Source organism: Pollachius pollachius (assembly GCF_949987615.1).
Source record: "Pollachius pollachius genome assembly, chromosome: 1".
In the NCBI taxonomy this organism is placed as follows: domain Eukaryota; kingdom Metazoa; phylum Chordata; class Actinopteri; order Gadiformes; family Gadidae; genus Pollachius; species Pollachius pollachius.
The window spans coordinates 25,336,382-25,346,568 of NC_136934.1; the positions used below are offsets into that span (position 1 = coordinate 25,336,382).

The 10,187-nt window shown below is 44.6% G+C and overlaps 2 protein-coding genes and 1 long non-coding RNA gene across 3 annotated transcripts; all 3 read left to right on the forward strand.

Moving 5' to 3' along the window:
• Positions 1 to 4,922: 4,922 nt before the first annotated feature.
• LOC307081728 (uncharacterized protein) lies at positions 4,923 to 6,648 on the forward strand (the record flags this gene model as incomplete). The annotated part of the gene is made up of 6 exons (XM_079745031.1): positions 4,923 to 5,140; positions 5,245 to 5,395; positions 5,782 to 5,865; positions 5,944 to 6,154; positions 6,256 to 6,428; positions 6,527 to 6,648. The coding sequence occupies exons 1-6, from the start codon at positions 5,042 to 5,044 to the stop codon at positions 6,646 to 6,648; spliced, it is 840 nt and encodes a 279-aa protein (XP_079601157.1). The 5' UTR covers positions 4,923 to 5,041.
• A 422-nt stretch (positions 6,649 to 7,070) lies between these two features.
• LOC307089258 lies at positions 7,071 to 7,744 on the forward strand. The gene is made up of 3 exons (XR_013812613.1): positions 7,071 to 7,236; positions 7,324 to 7,417; positions 7,562 to 7,744. It is a non-coding gene; the product is annotated as an uncharacterized lncRNA (long non-coding RNA).
• Positions 7,745 to 7,833: 89 nt separating this feature from the next.
• On the forward strand, positions 7,834 to 9,837 carry LOC307074982 (uncharacterized protein). Its single transcript, XM_079735434.1, has 8 exons — positions 7,834 to 7,906; positions 8,063 to 8,180; positions 8,264 to 8,355; positions 8,437 to 8,554; positions 8,735 to 8,830; positions 8,948 to 9,136; positions 9,349 to 9,501; positions 9,606 to 9,837. Exons 1-8 carry the CDS (start codon positions 7,853 to 7,855, stop codon positions 9,815 to 9,817), a joined length of 1,032 nt encoding a protein of 343 aa, XP_079591560.1. The 5' UTR covers positions 7,834 to 7,852; the 3' UTR covers positions 9,818 to 9,837.
• Positions 9,838 to 10,187: the final 350 nt, after the last annotated feature.

The window sequence follows — 10,187 nt, forward strand, 5'->3', positions numbered from 1 at the left end:
ACAACATTTGTTTGTTAAGGCACAGCAAAAAAGTGCAATCTTATCCAACGGCAATAGGTTTTCATCCTCACCTTTGCTAAGCATGTTCACAGGTACAGTGGAGTGTAAGAATTAAACTTTGTTGCGCACAACACCAATCACCCACTCAACATGAATCCCGAGATGTGCTCTAGTCTCCTCCACATCTTTCGCATCCAGCTGTGCACGAACCCTTGTGAACGTAGGTACCTTAACTTCAGCACACATTATACTCACACTTTCCCTGATATGAAAGCCCCCAGCTGCCAGCACAATGTCACCTGGCAACAGTTTGTTGAGGAAACCACTTTGCTCTATATGTTATATGTTTGTCACTAGTGCGCCCACCCCACCCTTCGGATATGAAAGAAATGATCACAATTAGGTACTTCATGGTGCATGTTTATACTGAAAGAAAGTCTGTGCCCTTGCTAGTACATTTGAGGGTTTTTCAATAAACACCTGGAAACAGTCCACAATGGCGGCTACATTTTTCCCAAAAGATTCTACGAACTGTTGTGGCATACTGGTCAATAAACATTCTCTGCTTGGCCAGTGCACCAATGGACACAGCTGTGCATACATCGCTCCAAGGGTATGGTGAAAGGCATCACTGACTAGTTGTCCTGTGTACCCGAAACAGACGGCTGAGGTGCTATACTGGCAGGTCTAGTCTGAGGCGCATTAGAGTCAACAGGGCAAGCTGGAAGGGTGAGAGTTTCTTCATCCTACCTTGAGGCAGATATGGCATGAGACTGCATAGAAGTGTCTGAAACATTACATAGCTTGGAAGTCCCGTGTAATACTTCACTGTGTTATCATCACCACTCAGAAAGTTCTCATTCATCCGGTACTCATCGAGCTCCTCTTTCAGCTTTCTGTTCTCTTCCAAAAGACTGTTGATTACATCTTGTCTAGATGTGCAGAGTCCACATTCCAGGTCCTGTGCCGGGGATGGAGGCTGCTGGTCCTGTGCCGGGGATGGAGGCTGCTGGTCCTGTGCCGGGGATGGAGGCTGCTGGTCCTGTGCCGGGGATGGAGGCTGCTGGTCCTGTGCCGGGGATGGCGGCTGCTGTTCCTGTGCCGGGGATGGAGGCTGCTGGTCCTGTGCCGGGGATGGAGGCTGCTGGTCCTGTGCCGGGGATGGAGGCTGCTGGTCCTGTGCCGGGGATGGAGGCTGCTGGTCCTGTGCCGGGGATGGAGGCTGCTGGTCCTGTGCCGGGGATGGCAGCTGCTGTTCCTGTGCCGGGGATGGAGGCTGCTGGTCCTGATGCTCTGGCAGCGGTGGCACTTGCTCCTGGCAGTGGCTCATGCTGCGCTTTACTTGCTGCTGATATCTCGCTCCATCTGTTGTCTTGACCTCACTGTGGCCTAACCGCAAACTGGTTCTCCAACATCTCATATGATGGTTTACCTAGAAAAGAATACTTATATTATGAAAACTCATCAATGTAATAAATGCTTTAAGCTTAACATTGAAAGATCTCACAGAACAAAGGCTAAGGACACAGGGGACAATTCACCTTCAGTGTTTCCTACAGAAAATGTGTATGTTAAGGTGGTGATTATCTTGAGGAAAGCTCAAAACAATCATGTTGCAGAGGACTGTTTTACCCAAACAATCACCACCTTAACTAACACATTTTCTGTGGGAAACGCTGTAATATCATGAACAGAATCTCAACTAGTTTAGTTTAAAACAACATTGATGGTTGGCCATCGAGCATTTTTGAAGAAGCAACAGTTTGTTATGTAGTTAGCTAGCTGCTAGCAGGCTAGACAACAACTTCAGATGAACTTCAGGGTTCGCACCAACATAAGGTACACTTTGTGGCTTTAAGAGACGACAACAAACAAATTTAAAGACATTTTTAGAGAACTTATCTGAGTGAAAATGCAGAGAGCACACTCTCATCGACTGGGGAATGTGATCGAAAGTAAGGTCCCTTCTTCTAATTGCAGCCACCCAGGAAATCCGACGTCTCCTCGTGCAACCCGGTATCACGCCATTGCGTGCTCCTGCGCACGAACGTTAATCTATTAAAGCGTGTTCCCGAGCACGATAGTCCGACTTTTTGCGTGTTACACAAAACGAAATGTAAACCAATGCATTCTGAATAGGAGTGTTCTAAGACAATTAACGTTCTCCACAAAACGCTACGAGAGAGAGAGAAAGAGAGAGCGGGAGGGACAGAGAGAGAGAGAGAGAGCGAGAGAGAGGCTTCAGAAAGGGTGTGCGCAGATAGTACAGTGCACCCTAGTTATGTTTATGCCAAAACCTATATATATAATTAGGCTATAATTATATTATTTAGCGTGTAATGAGACAATCTATAGCCAAATTGTCGAAGATGCCCGAGAATCTTTCGGGATATCAGCATGGGAAATCGGCGAATCAGACCCATGAATCTATTGTAGCGATCCTGGGACAGTTAAATAGTTTGTGTGTTATGTGTTACATTATATTTCGTTGTCCGTTATGCCAGTTGTTCTATGTGCATGTATTGTAATGTTATTCTTGTCAAACAGCGTGTGGGGCGAATCATTAGGTCAGCTGGGGGAGGGCCTTGGAAGAACAGGAGGGTGGGGGCCTGCACGCGAGTGAGACCGTGTTGCCGGGGTAACCGGGGTTTGTTTGGGTCCGGTTTTCAGCTGTTGGTTTCAATGTTGTTACAATGTTACGGGTTTCAGTGACCTGGTTTTTGGTCCATTAAAACTACCTTCAACTAATGACTCGACATGATTATGTCACCGGCGAGGTCGTTACACTATAAAGAAACACGTCATCTCAAGCGGGAGAGAAAGTTTGCGGTGCTGGTTTGTGTCACCAACCCAGCAACCCAGTCGCCAAGAAAAAACGTTGACAGTGCACGTTTCCATGAACACTGGATACGTAGCATTTCAACGTAAAAAATAGCGTGTTATACCTACAGTATCCACGTGTGCCGCTGTGGAGGCGGGTTTCGGGGTTTGGGACACGACTGTTTAGGGGGGGGGGGAGACTGTTGTTGACCGGGGAGGGGGGGGGGGGGGGGAGACACGTTTGTTGAGGGGGGGGGGGACACACGATTGTAGGGGGGGGGGGGGGGGGGACACACCAACCCAGCAACCCAGTCGCCAAGAAAAAACGTTGACGGTGCACGTTTCCATGAACACTGGATACGTAGCATTTCAACGTAAAAAATAGCGTGTTATACCTACAGTATCCACGTGTGCCGCTGTGGAGGCGGGTTTCGGGGTTTGGGACACGATTGTTTAGGGGGGGGGGGGGGGAGACTGTTGTTGACCGGGGAGGGGGGGGGGGGGGGGGGAGACACGTTTGTTGAGGGGGACGACGACACACGATTGTAGGGGGGGGGACACACGTTAGTTGAAGGGGGGGGGGGGGGGGGGACACGTTTGTTGAGGGGGGGAGACACGTTTGTATCCTAACAACAAAACAAGTTAACAAAAGCCCCATTTGTCAACTGAGAACCCCAATTCCCAGAATCCCCCGCGGCTCCGGAACACGGCGTAGCTTATATTAATCTTTATTATCTGAATGGGAAATGCAATATTTTAGGACAGATACACCATTAAACGCGTTTCTAATGACATTTCTAGCGAGAAATGTACATTTTCCTTACATAATCTTCAGTCAGTGAATGTGTATGATCTTTATTAATCTTTATTATCTGAATGGGAAATGCAATATTTTAGGACAGATACACCATTAAACGCGTTTCTAATGACTTTTCTAGCGAGAAATGTACATTTTCCTTACATAATCTTCAGTCAGTGAATGTGTATGATCTTTATTAATCTTTATTATCTGAATGGGAAATGCAATATTTTAGGACCGATTCACCGTTAAACGTGTTTCTAATAACATTTCTAGCGAGAAATATACTTTTTACTTGCATAATCTTTAGTCAGTGATTGTGTCTGATCTTTAGTTTTATAGTTATTAGGATTTGATCGGCTCGCTCGCATGTTTCAACGACGTCAGGTTGCTTTCGCTAAACTAGCAGCTCACGTGCTTCCTGCGTTTGTGTTATTAAACTGTTACTTTATGTAACTTTTAATGATATCATCTTGTTAGAAACACGTATATCTGAGAGCCAACCCAGTCGCCAAAAGCATACGTTGACAGTGTACTTTTCGTGAACACTGGATTACGTCGCATTTCAACATAAAATAGCGTGTTATACACACACACACACACACACGCACGCACACGCACAGACACACACACACACGCGCGCGCACGCACGCACACACACACACACACACACACACACACACACACACACACACACACACACACACACATACACACACACACACACACACACACAGTATCTTGTACAATGATTTTTAGATTTCTTCTTTGTAAAACTTGAAAAATAAAGTAAGTTTTGGCTTTGGAAAAGTAATTATTTCCCTTATTATACAAATAGGCTATGCTGTTAAGGCTGCCGTGTTCCAATACCTGTACTTCCATGAGTATACTTAAAGGAAGTATACTATCCGTACTATCTACTACGTTAATTTTTCAGATGTGAGTGCTGTTCCAAATCGAGTACTCCGTGGTGCACTAACCGGAAATTACGATCACGACTGCCGCCGTGGCTCCTCCCCCGCAATAAACATCCCGCTTTGAAAGGTGAACTCTTTACGCCTAGCAGCTATAAAAAACTATAAAAACTAAAAAATGACTCTATTAATGCAGGCTATGTGGAAAATGCGCGGACTTTGGCTCAGCCTGGCTCCGACTCTTCCGCTACGTATACATATGTGTAATCAAGCACATATAAAGACGGGGACCAGAAAATAATTACTTTCTCTCCATTGAAACCCATTCATATTTTTCGATCTCAGAGGTCCCATGAGGGGCCTACCGGAAGGGGCGAACTTACGAGCTCTATGACGCTGCTCTCGAGCGACATATAGATAGGACTGCTAATCTTACAAGCATTCTCAAGATCGATTGTCGGCAGTAGTTCTATTCATTCTATCGCTGTAACTTTTCTCTCGTGTTGCTATGGACAAGTTGTTTGACCTGGATCTCCGTGACCCCCGCACAGAAGGAAGACACCTTGCCGTTGGGTTGATGCATGACCAATTCCTTGCAGAAGCCATGGTAACAACCTTTTGTACATTAACTGAACTTGAACTTGTACATGAAATGAATGTTTCAGTACCTCAGAAACTCCGTCTAACAAGATGTTGGACTTAAACACACAGGAGGCTGCGGAGAATGTCAATCGGGCAAGATCTGGAGGGGATTCACCACGGAGCTCAACCAAACGGAGCGGACGCGGCAAGGCCAGAGGGAGACGTGGAGGCCGTGCGGGCCATACAGGCCGTGCAGACCGATGGAGTGGCCTAACTACAGGTTTGTTTATGTGCAAATTCAGATTAGTTTAATTTGGTGACAAACAATTACCCATGGCAATTAGGGATGGGTCAGAATTTTCTATTATTCGATTTTTCGTTCCCGTGGGTCAAAGTCGATTTGTAACATTTGGACCGTTAAAGGTTGGGTATGGGATTTGCGAAACGCCAGCAGATTTTGAAAATACACAACTCAAATGGTCCTACCCCCTCTCCTTCAACGCTGACTCTACCCATTCCAAGTACAAGTACATGGGAGCGGGGGAGAGGGAGTGCCGTACGACCGTTTGATTGACGTACTTACTGTCAAATGAGTTTCTTGCAGCAGTGCAAGCACTTGAGTGTCTGCCGTAGAGATATATTAATCTGTCATGTACTGTTTAACAGGCATGGACACTGAGGTGTTGGCACTTCCTTCAGAGGATTCCTTGCCCTTACCCAGAGCACAGCAAAATCCTCAAGAGATGTTTGGTAAATATACAGTGTTTAATTCTGAAATCCAAATACTGTATATAGAATGTAGATCATTTGGTTATATTTTATTTGCAGAACAAAACATGGAGAGGCTTTCTGCCCTACTGGATTCAAGCCCCTGTCCTGCTGAGCCTGAGAGAAGCGCAGCATCATCGTGGTCTGTTAGGCAGCAGAAAGCCTCTGACCGTTGGGAGGAAGCACGGCCGTACCACCTCAGATGCCTTTTGGAATCTGAGGCTGTTGGCAAGCCATTGTGTTGCTTCTGCCACAAGCCGGCTGTTATAAGGTTGGATGTTCATCAATCAAATAATAGAATGTATCTATGTACACTAAAAAAAGTATATCATATAAATTGAGTGACTTGACTTGAGTGTTTTGTCTGCTTAGGTGCAGAGAGTGCCTTCCGGAGCAGTGGTTTTGTGGGGCCTGCGACATGCATAACCACAGCAAACGGCCACTCCACAACAGGGACAGCGTGGTGGATGGCTTCTTTAAAGCCATTCCCCCATCCACATGTATCTCAAGAGGAGAGACTGGAATATATGCCACACATGAGCAAGGTAAGGTCTGACAAATCTACCTGTCTAGACTTCCTGATCCTTATCTTGTTTATTCAGTCTGCTGCCATATACAGAATGTTCACTTTTCTTTTCGACAGATCGCATTTTACCCACACTGCCAGCACAGCACTGCACCTGCCAGGTCCCTAGCTTCACAGTGGAAGCTGGGAAACCAGTCATCTTGATTACCATCAATGGTAGAAACCAGTTCTCTATTTAGACTTCTGTTAGTCTAATATACAATATGTGTCAATGATTATGACTAATGTTGTTTTTTTCGTTAGGGCGTTATGATTTGCATTTGCCACGTTATGTGTGCCAAACATGCCTGCAGCAGTGGGCCCCTGATGTGAGAGACCTAGTCAGGAGTGGATATTGGCCAGCTACTGCAAATGCTTCCACAATCTACACGGTGGACCTCCTCAACACCTTTCAGGAGCTGAAGTTGATCTAACCTGGATTCTCCAGGCAAGCCCTTGCAAAAATGCTGGAACATCGCACATTGTGTGCAGGAAGAGTAAGTGACATCAGCAATACTATTTATTATGCTCACCAATATTGTCAGCAATTTTTTTATTTTTTTTTTGACTATCTCAAAAATGTTTTCCATATTCTGATATACTTTCTAGTCTGGACAGATCAACGGGGATGCCCTGCAGAGGAGCTTTCTTGAGTTTGCATACGCCTCCTTTGAGAAAGACCAGCTCTGCTGTGATACCCCTTTCACCTGCCCTGCCTGCACACCTGAAATGGTAGCAGTGTCAGCAGATGGCAACAGGAAGCTTTATCGCTTTGGCCATACTGGAAGGTGCACTTTAAGTTCTCTTTGGTAATTGAGTCGTGACTGTAAGTGACAACAAGAGTAGGTAATGGATGTTATATATTTTTCCCCTAGATCTAATGACACTCCCTTTTTTGATGGGCTATTTCTAGCCAAAGACAGTGAGGTGTCTGATTTTGTCAACACAATACAGATGGCGGTGAAGAATGTAAGTTTAAGCTAAGTTTAAACACTCAAATAGTTCTGTTACTAAAGGAATCATTGCATTTCCTGGACTTCTAGAAGTATTCCATACTCCCTACTCTTTTGTCGTGAATTACATTAACAATATGTGTATGCACTATATTCACAGATAAAGGGGAGAGGCACATGTGGAGACTCTCAATGGGCAGCAGCAAGGGAGACCTCTAGGCGGGCCTCTAAACTGGATGAGGAAGGCGTTGAGGTTGCGGTGTGTCGGCATGGCTTCCTTTTAAAAGCCCTTAACATGTACCGAGGAGAGATATTTGCGTATCCTATGTATCTCCAAAGGGAGCTTCTCCCAAGCAAGGCACAGTTTTTTGCTATGGATGTGGCATGCAAATACTGGCCATACCTACAAAAAGTTGCTTTGGTCATTCCAGCTCTCAAGAGCCTCACAGAAATGAAGCCCTTCCTGAGCATCATGCATGCAAGAGCTCATGCTACCAAGTGTGAGGTATGTCTGTTATCTGTTATTTTCAAATGAATACGCCATGTGTTACTATAGGAATGGACAGCTTTAAGCTGAATTCCTTTTCCATAATATTTGTCCACGTTTTCCAACTGCTTCATTGGCTCTAATGAACCCCAAATCCACCCATCCTTGCAACAGATAAAATGGAGTGGTCGGAATCAGAAGGGAGCAGGCACAACTGCCGGTGAGGAGGTGGAGCAAATAAACAGCTACCTCTCCCGTTGTGCCCTGACAACAAAGTACATGTCAAAAGCAGGTAAGTCACTTTGGTCTGAGTTTATGCTATCATCTAATATTGCTCATAGATTGCAGAACATAATGTAATTCTCCTTATACCAGCACGTGTGGACATGCTCACTGTGCATGCAATGGGTTGGAACCATCACAAAGCAGAGACGCTACACAAGGCCCTCTCCACAAGATATGTGAAGGTATGTTTCATATTCATGTATGTTTTTGTGCCAGTTGTTAGGCAGACTGAGTTCCTATTGTAATTATTGTAAATATTTTAGACATCTAAAAGGGCAGAAGAAGAGGCAGAGAGGCTGTCACAACTGCAGAAGGACCTGCAGTGCTCAAATGCAATGGCTGTACAGTGGATTGCTGAAGTCAAGGAATGGGCAGAGAGCGGTGAGGACAGAACAATATACATGCCTTTTTGCAGTTTCCTTACAGACATTTGTGTTCAAACGGTAATCAAAATAATACACAATCAGTGAAGCATTAGTGCTGCAAAAATCTAGAAAACTCGGTTGCATTGTATAGAATACAGTACACTGAGCTTAATTTCACCCTAACGGATATCTACAGAGACCCCAGTAACGGGTCTGCACGTTCTCCAGCAGTCCATTGAGGGTCTCCATCTGGGTCTAAAGCAACAGAAACAAACCCTCTACCGTCAGAATGGTATGTAGGCTTTTTCTTGAGTTATCCGGTATACCTAACAATGTATCTATATTGTTTTTAATATAACCTATACAAGGTTTTTGTGTCTGCATATTACGTTTCTCCTAAACAATCTAGACAGCAACAAGCTTCGCCATCGTCTCCGAAGAAAGTTGACGGAAGACAAAAAGCGCCTTCTCCAGGAGATTGATAAATACAACAGTCTTGTTGCAGACCTCTCCAAAAGGATTGATGTGGCCTTGGTTGACCACTCTTTGGCTGGACAGAGCACTGGCGCAATATGGCCATGGGAGGACTATGGCAGTGGTATGCATTTTTCAATGCTTTTAAAATGTCATGCAGTATATCGGAATAGTGAACTATCCTGAAATTATATATTAAATATAATGGTGGTTTTGTAATATATAAAACGATTTTGGGAAAGAAACATCATTTCTAAATTCTGTTTCCATTATGGTTGCATTGCTAAATGTTATGCCAGATACTCATGTATTGATCTTAATATTTTGGATCATTAGTAACAATCGGGGTCAAGAAACGACTGCACGACCAGGAAATGCTGAAAACACGGCTGGAAGAGGAGCTCCCTATCCTGGTGTTGGAGATGGCCCAGCACTGTACGTGGTTGCAGAACCTGGGAGTGGCCCTCAAGACGGAGCTTGCAAGATACGGTAAGTTAAAGACAAGTTTTGGGGATCCCATTTAATGTATTCAATTAGTGGGGGATGTTTCAATATATATTAACGTCGTTGGGTTTTCTGTCCTCTACTTGTAGAAGATGAAAATGGACTTCACTGTCTCTTGGCAAGAAGACTTGCGGAAGTGGAAGAACGACATCAAATGGTCCTGCAGCGGTATAAGACTGCTCTAGGTCCATTGGCCTCTGTCCTCCTTGATGTTTGTGAGGAAGAGGAATGTGATCCGATGGGCCTGGTCAGTCCAGACACCAGCGAGGATGAGGAAGATGCAAGAGAACAAGCAACTTAGTTGATGGTGTGGTTTCGTGCCTCGCTTGATGTACACAAATGATCATTGTTATTGCTATGTTTAAAATAAAAAAATCTATCTCTTCAATTCAAGATGGGGTGGGTGAGAATAAATAGTGCTATAACCTCACTAGCCTTATTGACATGGACACATCTGTTCCGCATAGATTTCTATGCACGAGACTTAACGGACACTTTTGTTACTGCCATGTATACAGTACATTCGGATCACATTTTAGGAAGAGATCTATGACGCATAGAAATCTATGCGGATCAGATGTGCCATGTAAACGCGGATACTATGAATTTCATTCATATATACAATTTCAGAAGTGGATGAGATTCGAGAAATATCTTGTTATAATGAGAAA

Bases quoted from the DNA above. Each gene is read 5' to 3' on its own strand.
- LOC307074982 (XM_079735434.1), top strand. From the start codon at position 7,853: ATGAAGCCCTTCCTGAGCATCATGCATGCAAGAGCTCATGCTACCAAG. The intron at 8,555-8,734 runs GTGAGGACAGAA...GGATATCTACAG, and splicing joins CAAGGAATGGGCAGAGAGCG to AGACCCCAGTAACGGGTCTG. The intron at 9,137-9,348 runs GTATGCATTTTT...TTGGATCATTAG, and splicing joins ATGGGAGGACTATGGCAGTG to TAACAATCGGGGTCAAGAAA.